Raw genomic sequence first — 24,644 nt, 5'->3', positions numbered from 1 at the left:
GTAAATTGTGCATTTTGTGCATTAAAAATGATTGAATTGCGTTCTTCTTGTCTTCTAGGTTTTTATGCCTTTAGTTAATCTGCATGCAATATTTGTAGAATTATCAACAATTTAAAAGTTGTTTAAGTGCAGTTAAGCCTAATCATTCTTACGATTTCAACCATATTTGTTTACATTTGAAACTTGGCAAAATGATGGATTTGTTGCCAATCTAAGGAAACTAAGCTTCACAATAACAAAGATAACGCTTTCTTTTATTATTGCGAATTAAATCATGCTTAATCCATTCTGGAATTTATTCGAGGAAATAAGTGTTTAAGATTTACTTTATAATTTTTAACATAGATATTTTGAGTTTTTTATGTATTTTTGCCTTGTCACGAAGTGAGAACTGAATTAATTGAATGAGAAATACTGAATTGTCTGTGAAATTTGTTTTATTTTTTTGTTTGTTTGCTTAGTTTTTTTTAAGCATCGTTTTAGATTTATTATAGTACTTATTAGAATATGTGGCAATGATTAGATAATTCTTTAGATGATATAAATTTTGTGCATTCTGAGTTATAAAATGAAATGAGGAACTGGTAACATCGTGCAAATTCATCTTGGTTTCAAGTAGTTATAAAATGAATGAAACGTAACGTTGTTAAGTGAAAACTAGTGCCAGAGTGCCGCTATGGAAACAAATATAGTAAAATTTAAAGAGTGCATTTATTCTATTGTGGTTTATGCACTATCGATGGAGTAGATTTATTTCAATCCAATAAGTTCAAACAAAATGCAAGAAAAATGCATAGAATTTAATATTCCATACAAGGAAGTCATGTGGTGTACACATGAGGTTTTTACAAAATGTTTTCGCAGACAGGAGCAGTTTTTTTTTTTTTTTTTTTTTTTTTTTTACTTTCCTACACTAAGAAATGAAAAATTTTAAAAACTGTAGAAACATTCTCAAATAATAATAATAATTAATACATAAACAAATTTTTTAAATGTTTTGTGGAAGACTTTTAAGATGTTTCACTATTGAATTACAGCAATTTGCTATAAATTAAATGAATGGTTAATTGATTATGGCAAAGAACAGAAGGGCCATCTACAGACAAAAAATTTGAATTGGTAGAAGAAGTAATGCTTCAATGATACAACAATGCCATTGAATCAAAAATGTGTAAAGCATCAACAAGCTTTACAGGTGTAAAGACAGGCCTCGAAATTCATCTATGAATATGATTTAAAACCACCAGCAACATCTGAGAACCTGTTAGAGCACTATATTGATTGATTTTAAAATGTGAATTCTTTACATAATTAAATCTTATTCATGTTAGAAATATTTTTAAGTTTCCAGCTTTAAATTCGCTAAAAATTCATTTCATGACTTGTGAAGGTTATAAAAAAATTGCATAAAATAAATGATTGAATTACAAGCTCTCACTGGAACATTTTACTTTAAAATTATAACCCAGACTATTAATGAAATGAAGAACATTAAGATTATCTGCCTTACTTTTAAGAATCAATGGCTGCCCAAAATTTCTAAGACCAAACTTCATCAAATCCTTCAGTTTTTAGCATAATAATAATGATAGCCACAAAATAGGCAATCCTAAAAACCTCCTTCTGAAAAGAACAAAATTATAACCCAGACTATAAAAGAAACGAGGAACATTAAGACTATCTGCATTACTTTTAAGAATCGATGGCTGCCCAAAATTTCTAAAACCAAACTTCATCAAATCCTTCAATTTTAAACATAATAATAATGATAGGCCCAAAATAGACAATCCTAAAAACCTCCTTCTGAAAAGAACAAAATAGCATTTAACAGAAGCAATTCCAAATTTGCTCTTCTCTTAAAACCTAAATCTTACTCCGAAACAGTTAAAAACACTAACCCAAATAAAAATTTTATCGAATTCTTTTGCACAATGAGGGAGCTTGATCTTAAGAAAAACTTCTTGAGAAACATCTTTGGAAGCACTAAGTTATCCTAATTAACATTTCTCATTAATAACAACTTGCTGTAATTCTACTTATGCCTCAGTTTGATTACATTTCCAAACGCCCCTGCCAGCTGGGAGGTAAGAATCTCCTCCTTTGTGTTCACCTAAAACCAAGCAGTCAGAGTGACCACTGCAAAAAATTATTTAAGTGCTTTACACCTGACTACTCTCCATGGCTTTTACTAGATTTTTAATAATAATAATACATGTTACATCTATAAATTTATTTATGGAAATTTTAAATAAAAGCATATAGTATTACATTAGAAATAATAATATAATAGTAACCATTTATTACATATTTAAGTACGAAAATTATGAATTGTAGAACAAAAACTTTTTCTGTAAAATAAAAAAAAAATCGTATGCAAAGCCCACTGCAGAACAAAAATTTTGAGTATTAATAACAGCAAAACCTAGCAGACATGTTTTGTACTTCACTAGTATTTCAAGCAGTAAAAGGAATTTCACGAGCACCCTGAACATTTGCTTCACTACATAATGACTTCGATTTGAAAGTCACCGGAGGCGAGCCAGGGTGCTTTACATACAGTCTACGAAAGCTTGCCATCTTCTCCCATTCATATTCTTCGTCTACAGATGCTAGGGAAGCTTTCATGGAGGACTTGCTAAAAAAAACTGGCTCGAATTTACATTAATCATTCAGAAAAGATCATGCAGCTAGCACTTTTGATGTTATTTGAAACCAATTCAAATTACTAGTTTTTAGCAGTTTTATCTACTTGGCCATTAGTACAAATCAGGAATATGCATCATGTTTCCAATAACATTAAATAGCTAAACGATCTTTTCTTTTGAAATTTATACCCATTCGAAGAAAAATACTGTCTACATGTTTATAAAAGTAACCCACGATTTATTTCAAGAAAAACTGTCATATCATTTGTCTGCTGAATTAAGAAAATATAAAAATGTTTACAACACTTTAACCTATTTTCTAAATATTTTATATGTTAATTTCATACACTAAACTTGGTACACGAACTTAATTCGTTGCTGAAGCTCATTAATTCATCGCCCAAAACTCTCATAAATTAAACAATTTTTCCTATAGGTGTTAATCTGTTCCCAGATCACAAATAACTGCTTATAAAAGAGTACTGTATATGCAAGTTTGCAATACAAAAACAATGTAACTTCTTAAATCTAACCTACACACAATATTATCACATACACAGCGCAAACATAATAAATAAAATAGGAAAACTTATTTGAATTTTACCACATATGAGCAAAAGAAAGTTATCAGCTAAGTAGAAAACAGTGAAGAAAGGAAAAGCAAAATGTTATTGCTTGCAAGAGGAATCCTTTGTGATAAAAATATCAGGATATGTTAGCCCGCTGCTTAATGCTTCAAATTAAATTTTTCAATGGGTTAGTATTTAAAACTTTAAACATGGATGATTAATGAGTGCCAAACACCTCTTATGCTTCCTGCTATTATTATAAGACTCAGATCACTGCTAGCCAATTGCCCAAAACTGTTAATAATATTTATAATAATTTCATAATGGCATGAACAACTTCAATGAGTCTCTGGCATACTATTAGGAAAGGCAAATAATAAAGATAAATTCATAAAAAAAAACTAAACTAAAATGCAAAATTATACAAAAAAAAAAAAATCATATACCACACACATGTACAAATGTAAAAAAAGTGATTTTTTAGAACATTCATTAAGAAATCACTTCAGGAAAAAATATGTTTTAAACATATTTCAAAACACATTTTAGTAATTTGAATTTATTTGTTTGCTACATATGCACAAAAACAGGGTTTAAATTTTATGTAACCTTGAATTTACTTTTAAAGTTCATATGTATCTATTTTATTGTCAAATAAAACTGTTTATGTATCTTGAAGGAAAACTTTCACTGTGTAAAGATAAAAACATGAAAAAACTTAACACATTGTTATTACTTCAATATGAAATAAATTCTTTAAATTTATATAATTTACTGGCATGAAAACTTAACAGGAAGTGAATAAAAAGCTTTGCTTACTATGTTTATTACTTGAACTTTTATTGCTTTTTGAATTACGCAGCTGAATCCTGCTTCTATTATTTTCATAATCATCCAAAATACCTAAAGCATCATCCAAATTATGAGCATAAAAGGCTGACGTTGTGTTAGTTGCATTTTCACGTAATGCAAACATTTTGATTTCATCCTACAAAAGAAAAATCAGTCTTATACAAGATCATATGAAGGAAATGTGCATAAACTACACATTTAAAAAAAACCTGTAACTTTAGTATGCGTAAATAGGCCTCAAAAAACAGTAAAATTTAAAGTTTATATTGGATGTTTCAAAAGACTGCACAACTGATCTCTTGAATAGATAGTAGTAAACCAATGATCCTCATTTAAAAAATGAGTCTATCAATCAATGCTATGACAATCTTGGTCATGTGATATCATTTAGTAAATATAAGAAAAATTTTAATTTTCATACAAGCCATTTGCATAGAAAATGCTAATTAAGAAACTGTTTCTCATCCTTTTACTGATCTTTTTGGAAGGAAATTGACTCCTAGTGACTTAAACATCACAATGTCTGCAAATGTTTTATACCCTAAACTGTTTTGTATGAAGTTTCCTCTTCTTTCCCAAGCATGCAAACCTCGACATTTTTCTGTTACAACTGACAGCTTTTCCCAATTTTGCTTTTTATTACTCATAATTCTTGTTTTCGATTGTTAATATTCTTTCCATATTCCCTTTTGGTTGTTTATTGTGTTAAATTTCATGTCTTTTCTGAAAAGGCACCCTCTGGTGGACATTTTGGAACAAAAAATTTTTTTCCGAAATCCATGAGCACATCTCATGTATAGCCCATATACAAAATTTCGTTGCATTCCGTTCACTCGTTTCAGCTGTAGAATGACGTTCATAAAGGAAGCTTAATTATAACCACCTGGTATATATATATATACATAGGCGACTTGAAATATGTCCAAGAAATTTTGCAACTTAATAAAACCACATAAATTCAGGTATAGAGCTGTGATAGCATTTGCCATTAAAACCAAGAAAATATATCCTTCTTATGGCAGTTTTGGGAAATTTGGGCTTTCTTAGCAAACGCCATGCTTGTTGGAAGATTAAATAACCAACCAAACATAGAAATATGCAAGGAAACTTTATTTCAGTTTGAGACATTGTTTTCCACACAAAAAATGCATCTAAAAACAGCTTATGGAGAACAAAAAAAAAATAAATAAATAAATAAAAATAAACCAAAATTCCCCTTACCACACACAAAATATCACACATACCTAAACTCCTCTTAGAGCAAAAATTAAAATCATTGAGCAGTAAGATAGCGCAACAAACTCTGACAGATTGACTCTCAATTGGCTAACAGCTCTTGACAACCTTCTATTCATACCATTGCGCAAGAAGGTGGGAAGATTTTTCTGGAACCCTCTAGGAAAATTCATATCTCAGGTATTGAAAAGTGTTTTCTAAAAATTTATCCAAATTATGAGCAAATACTCAGCAAAAAGATATTTTTGGTTCTCCTTAAGCCATTTCCAAAATTCCAGTGGCAGCCTAGTGAAAATTAAAAAGCACTACAAAACATCTGAATTAAACACAAGCACAGTAAGTAGCCAAAACTCGACACATACAATAAATAAACACATCTTTACATGGCAATAAATATCATATTTACTGGCGTATAAGACACACTCTTTTTTTATACACATTTCTGAAGGATAAAACTTTGTCACTGAATTTACAGTATTTTAAATAAAAAGTAATACAAAGTAATACTGTGAGCAAATACCCAATCCATACGAGAAACACCTTTTAATCTTCTTCATCAAATCCCAGACACTCATCTCCAGAGCTAAGTGATGAGTCACTTGAAACCTCTAGTAAATTAGTAAATCAGTATCCGAGTCCTCATACAACAAATAGTCCTCCATATCGTCCAGTACATTATTAATGCCACACTTCTTAAATGATTTAACCACTGTCTCTGTTTTCCTAGCATCCCATGAAGCTTTGACCCATTTACAAACTTGCAAAATGCTAACCGCGAATAAACTGAATATCGACATATAACACGCACCCCATTTTTCAGACCTATTTTCAAAGAAAAAAGTGTGTCCTATACGCCGGAGAAAACGGTAAATAAGTATACACACATAATGAACAGAAAAATTCAAACCTAGCACAAATAATAACATAAATTATAACACTACAATTAAAGTAATAACATGAATTTAAAGAAATAGGCTTTCTATGCTTTTTTCATAAAAATAATTTCTTTGGATAGTGAAGTCAAATAAATGGTTTATTATTCATACTGAGACTAAGTTAAAAGTATCAAACAAAGAACTTAGAAACTTCATTACCAGAAATAACTTTGCAGATACATTTATGTAAGTAAGTTCAGGAATTCCAAATGACAACAAATATGACTGGGTGAGAAGTTGGACATACTGCAAAAAAAAAAAAAAAAAAAAAAGGATTACTTGTTAAATGAACATTACCTCCTATACAGTTTTGTAAAATAAGCACTAAATTTGAGGCAAAAACTCAAAAACTTTCTGATTTTATATTATGCCCAAAAGAGTGTTTTGCTCATTTACACGCACATACATGTTTCAAGAGCATTTGGGACAATGCCCCTCTGGGTTAAAATATTTAAAATCAACATATTGTTAGAATTTCTGAGACATGCAGATAAAAATGTTTAATTTTCTATAATGTTACAACTGCTTGCTTTGAAATTTTTTAGTTTTAAATCAAAAATTTGTTAAAAGTTTTACAAAATATGAAATAGATAATAGAACAAATTTGAAATTTGGGCTTCCAGGTGCCCATATTCAGGTGCAGGACTGTGTTATTCAAAATTTGATGGATCTGGATACCATTGTTTTTTCACAATGTGAGAAAAATACTTACATTCATGCAGATTCTTCATTATTTAACTTCCTTAACTATATTACAGAGCGATAATATTTGGTGGCAACAACTTAAAATGTAATTCAACACTTTTAGTGATTTGATGCAAAATGTCGTTTTGAGATTCCGAGCTAATGTCCCTTTGGGCTAAAAAACACTGAATGCAGTTTCTGATGTTTCTATATATTCAATGTACTAAAATTTCATTTTAGATAAGGATATAAAATGCTTCTGTTTTCTAGCTTTTTAATGCCATCTTAGCTGATCAGATCATTTTTTGCAACTATCAGATCAGTTTCCTTAATTATTGATATACTAGCGGTATGATGATCTGGTAGCTAGTTAAGTATTAAAATGATCTGGTAGCTAAGTATTTGTACCATTTTTCTCTTCCAAAGATAAACTTTTTGTGTCTGAAACTAGCCTTAAGGTCTTTCTTACCCCCTTACACCAGCTGTGAAGGCCTATTTACAAGTTCTATTCAAATCAACTTGAACCGCTTACTTGTCACACTCAAGGATGCTGAATAACAATTCCCCAATGAGGACCATAAGACACAAAGACTAGTCTATCACTTAGAGCAGATATTTTTCACTTTGACCTCACTTCTTATATATTGCAATCTATTATAGTGTAAATGCAATTTTTAATTGTCAAGTAAAAGCTTTGTTCATTAAAGTGAAAATAAGTGTATTAGCTTATATTGCCTATTTGAAATATCCTTGAATTTTGTTTTATTATTTTCTTGATTCACTGTAACAAAAATAATAATTGAATTATTTCCCGCATATTTTTATATATTTAATTAAAAATTCGTTTTCTTTTTGTGAAATAAATCTTTCTTTAGCTTAAATATTTATGGTTAATATTTCAAATTGCAATTATTTAATTTATAGTTTAAGCCTTGGCTATGAGAAATTAAATTTGGAACATTAGGTTGCTGAGTTTGCAAACAGTAACTATACCAACTGACAAAAATTAGAGGAGAATCACAAAATTATAATAATTAAAAATTTATGCAGTAGAATCATACCCAAGAGAGCTACAATACCACCAGTGATTTTCTTTCATTTTGCTGTTCACAGCTTGTATACATTTTTGTATATAAAAAGGGGAATTTTCGACAAATAAGATCTTCTTTCTTGCTGAAGCCTTGTACTTTTCAGCAAAGAAAGTTTTAGTTATGCGAATATAAGAATAGGAATTGAGAGATTGCATTAAAAGTTAGATTTCATCATCTGTAAAAAATCAGTTATTTACAAAAAAAAATTAATTTAATCAAAATATGAATATTTTTGTTATTTAAAACATTTCTGTAATTAGAAGTATACGACATACAAATTCAAAAATATGAAAAGCAGCTAACTGGTAAAGCAAAGTACAACTCTAGAGTACGTTCAACTTTTGAAAACTGAAGAAAAAAGGAGTATGCTGTAAATAATTATTTCAGAAACTTATATCAGAGTGAATAATGGATAAGTGAAATCATATTTGTCGAAAATTCCCCTTTTTATGCACAAAAAATGTATACAAGCTGTGAACAGCAAAATGAAAGAAAATCACTGGTGGTATTGTAGCTCTCTTGAGTCTTTCTTAGACTGCTGCAGTATCTTAGACCCATATCTTAGTAGCCAAGACTCTACAAAAACAAATATGTTTGGGGGTTGAAAAGGTTTAAGAAAGTTTGATGATATTTGTTTTGAAGTCATAATGATATTTGATTAATTGTTGATAAATACAAATTAATGCAATACATAAAGCTGAAATTTATTAAATAAAAGATAATATAATATAAAAAGCTTAAATTTATTAAATGAAGATATTTTTAAATAATAATATAACTTTCCTTTACATTTTTGAGGTATATGCACAGTATAAAATATATAGCAAATTATTTTCAGAATAAATGCTCATAGAAAATTAATATGAAAGTGAAAAATAAATGCAATTAAATAATTAAACACAGAGTAAATAAAACAAATCTGAAAAGCTTCAGACTTTGACAGTCACCCAAAAGGTTTTTTTTCAAAGGTTTTTTTTATGCTCTCACTGAGCTTGCAATCTGGCTGCTACTTCACTTACTCCTACTAATACCCTCTCTGTCAAAATCGAATGTACCTATTTTGAACAGCCGATTGAAAACAGTTTTAGTGCTACGAAAGCAATATTGGCCACATGTGGGAGCTGAATTCGTAGAGTTTGGCAGCAATGTTTTTTTCTCGCATCTGACGCACCTGCGGTTTCTGAGCTGACAAATGTAAAAGTGGCATCACCGTAAGAAAAGGCACAAATTGCTCTCTGGCATGCAAAACACAAATACATAATAAAAGTGCAAAGAATGATTCAAAAAGTTTATAAAAGAAATCCACCCCAGGCTAAGGGCATAAAAAAGTGGCACAAAACGTTTCTCGAAATGGGAAGTGTATGGAAAAGATCCAGGGGTGATCGCCATTCACATTCTGATTCACATGTGGAAGATGTTCAAGATTTTCTTCGGAGCCCTCGTCAGTCAATCAGGCAGACAGCTTCTGAATTATCTATGTCACGATCAACTCTTCATGATGTGCTGCATTGAAAACTGAGGATACTTGCATATAAAATGCAGATTGTGCATAAACTGTAACCAAATGATGGGCCGCAGCATGCAGCATTTGCTATGGAAATGTTACCTCACATCGAAAATGAACACAATTTTCTAAACCGCATCTTTTTTTCCAGATGGAGCTACATTTCATGTTAGCAACAACATTAATAAGCACAACTGCAGAATTTGGGCTCAGAAAATTCCCATTCACTACACAAATTGGAACAGAGCAGCCCAAAAATCGATGTCTGGTGTGCTCTATCACATGATACAGTCATAGGAGCATTTTTCTTTGCTGAGATGTCTGTGACGGCAAACAATTACCAGGATATGTTACAAATTTACGCAATACCCCAAATGCAGACTTACAATCCACTGTTATTTTCCAGCAAGTTGCGGGCCCCTCCTCACTCGGGCAAGTATGTTTGCGCATTTTTAGATACAATTTTCCCTAACCGATGGATAGGACGCAGTAGCCCAATTGCCTGGCCACCAAGATCTCCCGACATGACACCGTTCAATTTCTTCTTTTGGGGCTACATGTAAGACAAAGTCTACTCAGGGAACATCTGTGATATTGAAGACCTTCATACCTCCATAACTGCGGCTATTGCTACTGTGACTCCAGAAACGCTACACCGGACATGGCTGGACATTCTCAGGGTTACTAATAGAGCTCACGTGGAATTGATTGCTTAATAAAAACTTTGTGAGTATTGGTATCTAATTTTACAGTTTTCTTGCGCTTTTAAACTCTGTTAAGTAGAGTTATGTTCAAATTTGAATTGACATTTGATTTGGAACATAGAATTCCTGATACCATATTAAATGTTGGCATACATAGCACAGCCTATTAAACTATACATATTTTTTGCTGTATTTCAATTAAATTTATTTCATGAAATTATTCTAACTTAACTAACCCATTCCTCGAGGCTAGCTGAAAATGACACCAAAAGCTGCAAATTTTCAAATTAAATATCCCACACAATTTTTGTTGAATGAAAGTCAAACTTGTAATTTCCCCCCCCCCATGACGAGTATAAAAATTTCTTAATATAAGTAAAGGAAGTGAGAGATTGCACTAAAAAAGTTAAATTTCGTTGTCAGAAAAAAAATACTTCTTATAATTTTATTTTTTCATAACGAGTATAAATTCCAAAATGTAAGAACAGGATCAGGGAGATCACATTAAAAGTTAGATTTCGTAATTTAAAAAAAAAAGTATTTTTCTTTCTAAATTTCACATTGCCAAAACATGAACATTTTTGTCATTTAAAACACTTCAGTATTGGAAGTATATGACTATGACCAATGGTTTCGAATATAAAGAGAGGTTACGGACTTTTAAACCTAGTAAGGCTATGGGTATACAATTGCTATAGCTGACTGCAGTAAAAAGGAGAGGTGAACAGTTAGATGTTATAGCAGTCGAATGTACCAAATTTCAAACTTCAATGTCTAATTGTTTTTGAATTATCTGAGATACATATGTACATACCTAACCAAAAAAAAAAAAAAAAAAACTTCTGAATCCATTTAAATTTATTTTACAACCCTTTAAAAAAATGAGTTCTTTCTTCCTGTTCATATGTACAGATGTCATACAAAAAATTTGACTAAATGGGTTCTGGAGTTGTCAAAATGGATATTTTCTTTGAAACATTATACCCAAAATTTTTGCGATTGCAATAGTTCCTTTAGTACAAGTAAGTAAAAGTAGTAAAATAACATGAAAAAAAGTGAGTACTCAAAAGTGAAATAGAAACTCTTCATTCAAACAGTAAAACTAAGAAATTCTTTAAAAAAGTTGAAATTAATATAGAAAAATCTTTATTTATATTGCATTTATCATGAGGGTGTAGTTTAGGCTGCTGAATATAACAAAGTATACAGGTGTTTGCCTGAGAGGAGAGGCGACTTCGTATTTTCTAATAGAGACTGGCTCGTATTTACGATACACATGGCAATAATAATATGTATCTTTCATTTAGTGGGATGCATTGTTTGTATACTTTATTGCAATTCATGAATATTTCAGTCCTTTGTAGAATTTATGGCAAAATATTTACTGGGTACTTTGGTATTATCGCAACCACCTTGGTGCAATTTGACAACTTTTTGAAGACAAAAGAGAATAGTAATTTCAAATCGGAGAAAGTTATTTATTTCATATCATGCATGTTCTTAAGTACACATTTTAATTTGATATTTATCCCAAAAAACAATTTATAAAACTACTTACAAATAGTTTTTTGTTTTGTCTTTGTTTTTATTCTGCATATCTTGCACATGTAATTATTCTAGTTTACCACAGTCTTGCCAGTCATTAACAGAATTTAACACTTGTTTTTACTCCAGAAGAATATAACTGTGCCCTGTAGAAAATGGCAGATGACCATTCTTGAACCAATTACGGCTTCGAATGCCAACGTGTTCGTTACACTTTTTCGTGTTGCATTTCCAAAAAGTTTGCTTTCCAAAATAAAACATCATCAAAGATGAATCTGAACATTCCCATCTTTGTGGCAAAATATTACATTCCTGCAAAAATTTCACAGAACTAACTCCATTTGCAAGCAAATCCTAGAAGCACATATTTGAAAATTAAACTGAAGTCCAAATATATTGCAATTTATGTTTAGAACTTCCAATAAAACCAAAACAGCATTGAGGAAAATGGTGACACTGCTTATTCAAATTTACAGTTATCGATATGGTTACCAGAAGAACTGTGGGCTGCCTCAGTTTGAAGACTTCTACAAAGGTGGTTGTGATAATACCATTTACTGTTTATACAGCCGTCTCTTTGCTGCATAAGGTTCATACATATTTCTAATCCACTTAATCCTTTGTATAAAAACACAGGGAAGGAAAAAAATCACAGTTGTAATCATAACAAAGACAAAGTACTGGCTACTCTGGCAGTCAATTATATTCAATGAAGTATCGAAAAAATTCGAAAAGCATGAGACGTCTTTGAAACAGGTTAGTTTTTATGAGTACTCTTTATATATATAAATTTCTTTAGTAAATAAATTATTATTAACTTACTTTGCAGCTACTGCGCAAGTAGTAAAATAACTTGATTTCGCATTAAGTGAATTTAAGATCCTACAACATTATATATACATAAAAGTACGCTACGCAAAAAAATGGGACATTTCTAAGTTTCCCGTTCTACTGGGCCAATTGACGAAATTCAAATTGCGATTTTTATATCTCAAAAGTGCAACTCTTAGGATATGTATTAGATTTATATATAGCATTGTTCTAATATAGGTATTCCGACACAGAATTGTACTTTTTCTGAAATAACATGAAGAACTTCTACCATATTTTGATTCTGCAATTCAAATTATGCCTAAATACTAAATTTTGTAAAATTTGGTGTGGAATTTAAGTAGAAATTTAAGAATTTGTCTTGACGAATTTTTTCATTTTGCGCCAAGATAATTCACTTGGCGAACATCTTAATATATGGCAACCTATTTTCCTGTCCCTTCCATTGTGCAGGAGTGGGAAAAAAGTCAGATCCTTCCTACCTTTTTACATTGTGCATAAGCGGGGAAAAAGTCACAGTGTTCCTATTTTCAAATCATTTTAACAAAGTGCCTAAACCACATTTGATGTTACTATCGCTTTCAACAAATATACCAAATTTCAACACACACCAACATATAAATTCACATATATCTTCTGAAAATTTGAATAAAACCTGTAATTTTTTGCAGGTATGCTTAGAAATACATCTTCTTTAACAGGATGGTAAAAATTTTATAGATTATAATTCAAAATTTTTTCGAAAAACTTATAAAAATTATTTAAAAATACAAATTTTAAAAATAAATCCAAAAAAAGGGGGATGTTATTTAGGAATGACTCTAAATTTCGAAACGAGAAAGAAAGAATCAAATAAGTTTAATAAAAAAAAAGAGATGTTAACAAACATATATCAAACTCAACATTGCGGAGCTAAAATTTTGAGAGCTGATTTTTTAAAAACTACTCATGCGATTTTTACAAAACTTGGCAGTTTGGCGTAATTTGAGTCATAGAATTGAAATATATAAAAAAAATTCGCTTGTCATTTCAGAAAGTCTGATTTTGTGTCAAAATACCTATATTAGAACAATGCTATATATAAATCTAATATATATCCTAAATCGCGCTTTCAAGACATGAAAAACTCAATTTGAATTTCTTCAATCGGCCCAGTAGAACGGAAGATATAGAACTGTGCCCCCTTTTTTTGTGTGCAGTGTACATATTGTCAAAAACATTTTGCATAAAGTATAGTAATCCACTTAAGAAAGAACTAAAAGAAACAATATTGCAATTCAAATTTCATATATCACTGTATTTTCTTTTAAAATTCCAAGACTTTTACTGCTGTAGCCTTTTTCAATTAATGAGATTTAAAAAAAATCAAAAAGTATCAATTAAAGTAAATATTAATTAATAATTAAAATTTAGAAAAATGAAATGTAACTTTGAAAATTTCAGTTCAGCAATGTCATTCATAACTTGTGCAACATAGTGCTAATTAAAAGAGAATAATATTTCCATCTGTACAGGTAAGGTGATAAAATATAATGCATACATTAGGTCTAACATTTCAATGCAATTCATAGTTCAGAGAATAATACACAGATTATATCTTCATGGAATCATTAAGAATTGAAAAGATATCATTTAAAACTTTCAAATCTTTATTCCTTAATGGTAGGAAGAAAGTTGTGGATCTCACGAGATATGTTGAGGAGGCATCCACTCAACGAAAGTGATCCCCCATTCTTTACTTTTCTGATATGGCCCCGCTATGATCCTAATGCAACACTGCTCTGGAGATAAGTGTAACCAAATAACCCATCAACCACCTCCTTTTGCTTTCGATTCATTTTGAGGGGGGGTGGAAAAACACAATGCGACGATTGTATCTCAGGGGGGTCACAGTTCCAGCCCACATTTCTACCGTTACTAATGGATGAAGATGCCTTTCCTGTGAACTAGTCTTTCTCACGGCAAACGGTGAACTGGTTAATGAAAACAACAATTCTTAATACTGTAGTGAAAATACACCAATCATTTTAACATTAATGTAAAGCAGGTATATGAATGTTTTGCCCATAGCTAATGTAAATGAAAACAGGCACCATACATAATTAGTTGTTGGCTGGTTAGATAGTTATAAAGCAAAACACATGAAGGCTATCTACCTAAAGGAAGGAATGCCATTATAGATGAATTTCTAAGGAAAACTAGCTCATATTTACACAACACATGGGATAACCATAAAGTACATATGCAGCCTGTGCTTCCCCGTTCAAACTACCAGTCTTTAGTGGTTTGAGTAAATCAATCCACCTAATACTTGTTGAAGAAAAGCTAGTTCTACCTTAAATAATGCAAAAAGAACAAAATGAAAAACTCTACAATGAAAATTCTTTTTAAGAAACCGTATTCATTTTTAGTTTTGAAACAGTCTTTATAAAGATGGAGATAAGACAGGGAAAACGATTTTGCATCTGCACAATGAATGTAAACGTAAGGGATGATCAGTTTTTACAGAAACCAATGAAAAAAATGTCGTTATTGAAATAGTCATTTGGAAAAAAAAAAAAAAAAAAGGAGTGAAGATCAGAAGGAAAGATAAAATACCTCAATGTTAATCAGAACCTTTATTGACTGCACAGACAGCTGTTTCTTCTTCAAAGGTTGTACATTTTAATAATTTTATTACACCTGAAATAGCTGATGATTGTTTGATATCATTGGAACCTAAACATTCCTTTGCATTAAACTAACCACAGAAAAGAAGAAAACAAATAAAAATATCTGATGTTTTTCACTAAAGTAATTTTATTCAAGCATTTTTCTTTTTGTCATCTTTATTAATTTTTAGAAATGGTAAAAATAATTAATAAATATTACATAACTATACACAATTTAAATACTGGTAATTAATATACAACTTTTAATAATACCTGAAAATGTAATGAATGAAACCATCTATTTACCAACAAAAATTAAGTGCAGATAGAGTCAGGCTAATGAAATAATACTGGTTATATATTGTAGCTCAAGCACAAAAGCTTGAAATGCTCTGCTTTCCTTTTGCCTCCCAATGTAAATGGTAACTTTCTACATGATATATTTTACCATTGTCTATGGAATATAACTGTAGAGATTCCAATGCATTTGGATGTTCAAAAGTTTAAAATAACAAATTCTCAGAAAATTATTTAACTTTAAAAATAATTAATAAAAATAACAAACTGAAACTTTTTCATTGAACTAGGAAAACTGCTATCAGTACAGAGTTCAGTCAAAGAATATGAATAGTTAAAGAAGGCAAGCTCATACAGACATAATATAAACCAGTCTCACTCACCTTAGGACAACTTTTGAATCGAAGCAAGTATATGGTGAAGCAAATGCACAAGGTGCTGGAGAAATTCATTCTACTTTAAATGCTAGTGAAGTACAAAGCATAAGTCTGCTATTTGAAAAGTAGTTTTTGCCGTCATTTATATCTCGAAACTTTAATTCTGTAGTAAACTTTGCATACAATTTTTTTTTTTTTTAATTTTACAGAAAAAATTTTCATTTCAAGATTAATAATTTTTGTGTTTAAATACTTCATAAATACTTTGTGCTTAAATATTTCACAAATAATTCGTGCTTAAATAGTTCTAATGCAATACTATATTAAATTATGCTTTGATTTTAAATGCCTGTGCTATTGCACTTCCATAAATAAATTCATAAAGAAGAAACAAAATTCATGAAAGAAATAAAAAGCAGCACATTGCATCCTTGATTGTCTGAATACAAGAGAATGATGCAGAATCAGTTTTTTACATCTTAGCTGTCAGAGTGTTGGGAGAAAAAACAATCTAAGCCATAGGTGGTAATTTCAGGACACTATTCTTGCAAGCTGTTATTAGTAAGAAATGCTAAGTACCGTCTTTTTCGAAAATAAGACACTGTCTTACTTTCTTTTTTGGTCCAAAATACGTGCTAGGGCTTATTTTCGGGGGAGGGCAAATAAAAGTATATTTATATATTTTTATTTAATATTTATTTTACACAGAATATAGAAATTTAAATTTATTCAATTACAGTCATGTCATCTTCTGGAACATCGCCATAAATAAAATTCTGAATTATATTCTGATTTTCTTCCAAATCCATTTCCTGTTGAATCATTGGTCCGAATCTCTCATGTCTTGCGATATAGCTATCGTTAAATGAATACTTCTTGTCTAGTGCATTGGAAACATCACTATCAGTTATTTTGTCCCATGAATTTTTTACCCATCAATCAGCCCTTTTGATTTTCGACTTATTCTGTGGGGGTTGGAGAAAGGTTGCTGCGTCGTATGTGTCTCGGGGGTTACGGTTCAGCCCAAATTTCACCCCGACGAGAGTCTGCCGACGCTAACGGATGACTATGCCTTTCCTGTGAACGTATCTCTCTCGGGGCAAACAGTGAACTGGTTAAGATAAATTCCAAGAATTAATTTGAAATGAACTGTAGAGGTAAACAATTAATTTCTCGGAATATTTTGTTTCAAACATTTCTCTGAAATACGAGTATTAGGAAAGCTAAACATATTATTACTTAATAAATCAACATCATTTTTTAACAAATCCTTTTTGTCACATTATTTTAACTAGGGCTTATTTTCGGAGGATGTCTTATTTCACAAAAAGTTCCGAAAATCACGATAGGGCTTGTTTTCGGAGGATGTCTTATTTTCAGAAAAAGACGGTACCATAATTTAGTGCCTCCAAAGATGTTTTCAAACTCCCACATTCTGCAAAAAGATTCAACAGAATTTTTACTGAGGTTAGTGTTTTTTAAGTGCTTTGAAATAAGATTTAAGTTACAAGATGGAGTAAATTTGGAATTGCTCCTGTTAGAAGATGTTATTTTGTTCTTGTCAGGAGGAGGCTTTCAGGATTGCCCATTTTGTGGCTAACATTATTATTATGTTGAAGACTGAAGATAAAGTTTGTTTTTTAGATATTTTGGGCAGCTATCAAAAATAATTCATTGCATAAGATCTCCACTGCATACGAAAATTTTGCATGTTTCTGATTTTTTTGAAAGTTTGGATAATAATTTTAAAATAAAATGTTCCAATGAGAGTTCCCATTCAATCGCCCATTACATGGGATTTTTTATTACATTCTCATGTCAAGAAATGGATTTTTAACGAAATTAAACCTGGCAGCTTAAAGATATTTCTAACATTAAAGAAATAAGAACTGAAAGCTTTAGGCTAAGAATTCACGTTTCTAAACCATACAAATAGCACTCTACAGGTTCTCAGACATTGCAGGTGGTTTTTGATCACATTTGTAGATGAATTTCAATGTCTGTCTTTACACCTGTAAACGCCTTACATATTTTACACTCAATTTTTCTCCATAGCGTTTCTGTGTCATTGAAGCTTTACTTCTCCCAATTCAAATTCTTTGGTCCAGTTACCATCAGCAACACTACAATAACAATGGTGGTGTTAATTAGGATGCTTACGAGCTGAGAAGACAGTGAACCCTATTGATCTTCAAAAATTATTCCAAATACATAAAGATTCTGAAAAAGAGGAATCAAAGCAAAAATAAACTTCCTTACAGCATTCTAGACATGCACAAAAGGATCCAGATCAGGAGAACAGTAACCTGTCTCTCGAGTATCCCAAATACACTTAATCAGGCAAGGGTCAAGCTACAAATTTCATGCATAAAATTGTTTTTTGCTGAAGGTATTCAAACTACATGGGGTTCAAAACTGTCATCTTGGAGGATAAAATTTTCACCCATTGCTATTGTATACAAATTAGACATTTAGCAAAGCATATAATTTTCAAACATCTGGGCAGTCACTCTTTCATATCGGAAGACATAATGGACTATCGTACATCCACCTGGGGGGGGGGGAAGAGATCACCCATACAGATACACTGTTTTATCATAATGACTTCCTTTAAAAATATTTGAATGATAATCTAACTTGAATCTGAACTTGGAATAAATTTTTGGAACTTGGCTAAATCTGAACTTGGAAGTTATCATTCTTTCAAAGGAAAAGAAAAGGATGATATCGCCTGAGTTGGTGTCGAAGTCCTGCTCCTTCAGGCATACATGTAATTACACATATGTCTTCAACAAATGTTATATATAGCTATTGGCCACCTTTAAATAACTCTTCTGGAAGCTGAATCTGTGAAATATTTTTCCAAAATCAATGTATCAAAGATTGTAGATTTCATATTTAATCATTTTATCACCTCTGCCTAACTGCCCTCCACTGGAGTTCATCCAAAAAACGATATCTTTACATCATTCTAACTGACCAACTCTGATTTCTGATATCACATTGCCAAGGAAAACTACAACCTCACTCTGAAGCATTGCACTTTTTTAAAGTCAACAATATGAATAGGAAGATATGTATAAAACAAATTTATCTTGTTTGCTTTATATACATCTTTTGATGAATAATCTGAAATTAACTTGAATAGCTTTATGCCAAACTGAATGCAAACATTCCACTGCATTAACATTGTCACAGCATATAGTTTCGTATGCAGCATTATGGCTGAGCATAAAATGTGTACATAATTCTTCACTACATTAAAAGCCATAATTGTCTATGAACATACTATTTTCGTACTTCAGCTCCTGAAACAGATCCACATTTCAGCAGGTTTCTTATTTGTACATCTTTTATCCATAACTAAAGAGCTTGTTCTAAATCCTTGTACACTACCCAAAACATTTTTATATCCCATGATTACAAGATGGAGCTTGTTTTTGAGATAAACAGCAAGGTATAGTTTCTAGTTCCATACTAAGTTATTATTTCTGACATAGATCAGCCAAGATGCTTTAATTAATTCAAGAGTTACAGATTTTGTATTTCCCAAACTCAGCTATATTTTAGAAAGTATGATTTCCATAAGAAATAAATGGAATAATTTTCTTGGAAGATGAACTATAGAAAATAAGCTTATGACCTCAACTCGTAGACAGATGAATTGTAAAAACCATTTGAGTACCCAACAAATTGACAAAGAACTCCTTTATTTCACAGCAACATACAGAATCACCTGTAAATTTGAGAATTCTTTCATAGCTAATTAACATATAAAACTGCCAATGCTAGAAGCTGCATTTCGAACTGAATCAAACATAAGCTGAGGAACCAATCCTTCAAATGCTTTCATAAAACACACATTCCTAGAAAAAGCTGGGGCAGTCTTGAAGTAGCTTGAAATAATACGGAATGAGCTATAGGACCCACAGAAATGGAGATAATTGAGTGAACAAGATTAGACAGAATCCTATTAAAGCATATTCTATATGCAAGCAGTTAGTTATAAAAATGAGACATATTTAAAGACAGGCTTTACAGCCATTAGGCCACACTATGGTCAGGAAAAGGTTCTGAATCAGCCTGATTAAAATTATTAAACATTTTTTTTTTCCAATTCTGATATTTAGAAATGTTTTTCATTTCTTTTTTTAACTAAATACACGCCAATGTTTGCATTGTGAGTTCAATGGAAATTTTTAAACAGCTCTTTATAATCTATTAACTTACTCTTTAACTGAAATACTCAATTTTTATTTTTGTTCGAATAAACTGAAATTCTGAACCCTTGAGAGTTCACTGCATACACTATTTACATTAGAGTTCCACTCATTATTTACAAAATTCCCCAATTAATTTCACATGAAAAAATAATTTTAAAGACTTTCCAGTTATATAATAATACACAAAAATAGGCATGAAGTAGCACTGATCTTCATTCTTAAATAGAAGTTGCATGCAAAGGATCTTAAATGCATAAAATTAAGTGTCATTCTATTTATGTATTGAAATCATTTACAGGCATGCAATATACGCATTTTGAATACTCTGTCCAATAAAAAAGAAAATACACCACTCATTTTGCATATGTAAATTCAGGCACAATATATATATATATATATAAGAATAAATTGAATTTAATTAAAAAATTAAATTTAAATACTAATTTAATTAAATATTCTTTGCGCCATTGCTGCAAGGAATGAAATTTAAATTTAAACAAATTTTAATTTAATTTTTAACAAACACGTATAAAAGTAAAAAAGCAAATTTAAATCCTAAAAAAGAAAAAAAGCCAAAATAATTTTTTAAAAAATTTTTAAAAACATTTAAGAATTAAATTTAAGAATAAAGTTCTAAAAGGAAAATACTAATGAAGTCTTTTGAGAAACAAGCAAGTAAAGTCAAGAATTAAATTAAACTTTTTTCTAAAAATTAAATTTTTTTAAAAATTAATTTTTTATAAAAAGTAATCGAAAAACCAATGTATTTTAGAAACCCTTGTCTACAGAAGCCTCCCCGACACGAATATGCATATCATTAAAAAGAAACTAAAAAAGAACTACATATAATCCATATAAACCAATAAGAAACAAAAAGAACTAATTCACAATTTTTAAAAAACAAATATATTTAAAAATATAATTTCATATTTAGAAAATACTTAAATACTACATAAAAAATTTTAAAAATACTTAAAGCAAGTAAATAGTAAGTTTTAATTCTAACTTACCTACTATATGCGTGTTGGGGTCTGCAAAAGTGTTGTTAAAGAAGTGTGTTCTTCAAATTATATAGATGGTGCTCATGTAGGTAAAGTTGAGTGTCAAGCTGCTATCTTTGTTATAGTAAAAAAATTTTTGTAAACATTAATATTAAAAATCCTAAAGGTAGTAATTATCAATTATTTAGGGAGTTAAGTAACTGAGCCAATCAAGAGATGTAAGTTTGCTTGAAGGAAAATAAAGTTAAGTGGTATTGTGAATAAAAAAATGTAAACTGTTTGTAATGTGAAATGTGTGTTCTGTTGAAAAATTGTGTAAAAATTGTAAAAAACGTTAAGTGAAAAATTTTTTTGTGTGAAAATTGCAAATAATTAAAGTAATTAAGAAAAACTGAAATGTTTTAAAATTAAAGTTTTAAAGTAAAATTTCCCAAAATTTTTGAAACGAAGTCCTTAAAAAACCTCTAAAAAATTCCTTTAGGAAGTTCATTAAAAATGCTAATGGTACAAATAATAATGGTACAAATGCTAATGTAAATAATACAATACATGGTACAAATAATAATGGTACAAATGCTAATGTAAATAATACAATACATGGTACAAATGCTAATGTAAATAATAAATAATGGTACAAATGTTAATGCTAATGTAAAATAATAATGGTAAAATGCTAATGGTACAAATAATTATAAAAAGAATATAGATTACATATTTGCAATTATACTTAAAAAAATCTGTAATTTAATCCAACATCTAGTTAACAAACAACACAATTATAGTTGGATTATTTATAATAATGCTCCAGTTCTCAGCAGTTTTAAAAGTTTAACAATCAAGAACATTAACTGCTATGACTTTGAAAACCTTTATACTTCTCTACCATTAGAAGAAATTTTTACTAGTTTAATGCAACTCACACAACTTTTTCCTGACATACTTGACATCCTTTGTATTGAAAGATGGAATACTTATCTGAATTCTGCATTATTTTATAACTACATTAAATTCAATAATAAGATCTTTCAGCAAGTTAGAGGAATTCCTATGGGAGCAAACAGTTCTACATAAATTTGTAACCTATTCCTTTTTACTTTTGAATATAAATTCCAACTAAGTTTAAATAAAAATGAATTAAAGCTATTTGCTCATACTTTTAGATACATAGATGATATTATAACTTTCAATAATAATTCTACTTTTGAGCAATTCAAAATTTACCCAAATACTAATTAAGAAGTCAAACAACAAAAATCAGCATTATATTTACCAAATTTTCACAGGACTAGTTTCGATGGTTTTACCGAACCACCATCTTCAGCTGCAAAACCGCAAATGAACCAGATAGGAAATAATGATTAGATAAGATAAGAAAGCCTGGACAAGAATAAGCAAGTGGCGCCATCTGTTGGTGAAACCAGAACTAAAACATAATTTCTTTAAAGGCTGAAGGCAAATTTGGATTGGAATTAGGATCGTTAACTAGAACAGAAAGATTTTTATGAATGCGAAATGCCTCTAGAAAATCCAGTTCTCCAATGGAAGATGTTTTTTGAATAATTTTGGCAGTAGAAAAACTGAAAGTGTGGTTTTCGGACCAACAACGTTGAGCAACAGAAGACTTCTGTGTTTGATTTTTTCTAACATATGCCTCATGTTCCTTGACGCGAAATTTTAAGGCTCTCTTAGTTTGGCCAATGTAAATTAAACCACACTGGCAAGGAATCCTATAAATAGCCCAGGAATTCATATCCGGAATGGGTCCTTGAGTATGGAACTCGGAATTTTATTGATGGGAGAATAAACAACCCGAAAGTTAAATTTCTGCAAAATATGTGCAACTTTATAGCTAATTGATGGAAAGAAGGGAATGACAACAGAATTTTTATAATCTCCTAAAACAAGAGTGTGCCTTTTAGTGTGTTGAGATGAGAATTTTTTAACTGCTTGATTAATAATGTTGGGTGGAAAGCCCCTGTCAATAGCTATTGCTTTTAAATAATTTAGTTCTTCATCAAGGGCTAGTTTGGAGAAGCAAACTTGAAAAGCACGGAAAACATAGGAATAAAATGGACGGAAGCACGGAAAACATTTTATTCCTATGTTTTCCGTGCTTTTCAAGTTTGCTCCTCCAAACTAGCCCTTGATGAAGAACTAAATTATTTAAAAGCAATAGCTATTGACAGGGGCTTTCCACCCAACATTATTAATCAAGCAGTTAAAAAATTCTCATCTCAACACACTAAAAGGCACACTCTTGTTTTAGGAGATTATAAAAATTCTGTTGTCATTCCCTTCTTTCCATCAATTAGCTATAAAGTTGCACATATTTTGCAGAAATTTAACTTTCGGGTTGTTTATTCTCCCCTCAATAAAATTCCGAGTTCCATACTCAAGGACCCCATTCCGGATATGAATTCCTGGGGTATTTATAGGATTCCTTGCCAGTGTGGTTTAATTTACATTGGCCAAACTAAGAGAGCCTTAAAATTTCGCGTCAAGGAACATGAGGCATATGTTAGAAAAAAGGAAACACAGAAGTCTTCTGTTGCTCAACATTGTTGGTCCGAAAACCACACTTTCAGTTTTTCTGCTGCCAAAATTATTCAAAAAACATCTTCCATTGGAGAACTGGATTTTCTAGAGGCATTTCACATTCATAAAAATCTTTCTGTTCTAGTTAACGATCCTAATTCCAATCCAAATTTGCCTTCAGCCTTTAAAGAAATTATGTTTTAGTTCTGGTTTCACCAACAGATGGCGCCACTTGCTTATTCTTGTCCAGGCTTTCTTATCTTATCTAATCATTATTTCCTATCTGGTTCATTTGCGGTTTTGCAGCTGAAGATGGTGGTTCGGTAAAACCATCGAAACTAGTCCTGTGAAAATTTGGTAAATATAACGCTGATTTTTGTTGTTTGACTTCTTAATTAGTATTTATTCGGCGTGTTATTGTGTCTTAATTTACCCAAATAGTTTAACACTTAATAAAACGAATACGAATCAAGATACTATTGAATTCCTAGACCTGCAAATTATTAAACACAGCAAAATTAAATTATTTGATAAAAGAAGGAATTTCCATTTTCATACTATTAAACTAATTAATTGGAACTCTATTATCTCTAGAAAAGTAATAGAAAACACGTTTCATAGCCAAATAATCAGAATAAAAAATATATGTACTGAAATAGACGATTTAAAGGAAGAAATAATAAAGCTAGTTAATGTTCAAGTTGATAACCAAGTACCACCAAAATTTATTAATTTATATATTAAAAAGGCAGGCCTTGACTTTACTTTATAATTTTTTGGCTCTTTTGGATATGATAACATTACCTTAAACCTTAGCTGGAGGGTAATGAAGGATATAAAAGAGTAGAGAAATTATCTTGTAAATTTTTATTGTAAATATTTTGTAAATATGTATATTTAATCAATACTGGATTCTTTCCTTTAACTAATAAAGGGCCAACTCTTTTCAAAAGTCTCAATTATA

At 30.4% G+C, this 24,644-nt stretch overlaps 1 protein-coding gene across 2 annotated transcripts in view; it reads right to left on the bottom strand.

The window, feature by feature from the left end:
* The window catches only part of LOC118183904 (uncharacterized), a 188,232-nt gene that overhangs the window by 88,669 nt on the left and 74,919 nt on the right, over positions 1-24,644 (bottom strand). For both annotated transcript variants that reach the window (XM_035353510.2, XM_035353511.2), the window contains 2 exons: positions 6,397-6,483; positions 4,034-4,202 (listed from right to left, as the gene is read on the bottom strand). In XM_035353510.2, coding sequence (XP_035209401.1) covers positions 4,034-4,202; positions 6,397-6,483 — 256 coding nt within the window. The remainder of the gene's footprint in view (positions 1-4,033; positions 4,203-6,396; positions 6,484-24,644) is intronic.

Source organism: Stegodyphus dumicola, chromosome X1 (genome assembly GCF_044657685.1).
Source record: "Stegodyphus dumicola isolate Sdum_Otavi_A_Nest chromosome X1, ASM4465768v1".
Lineage (NCBI taxonomy): Eukaryota > Metazoa > Arthropoda > Arachnida > Araneae > Eresidae > Stegodyphus > Stegodyphus dumicola.
This window is presented reverse-complemented; position numbering and strand designations above follow the sequence as displayed.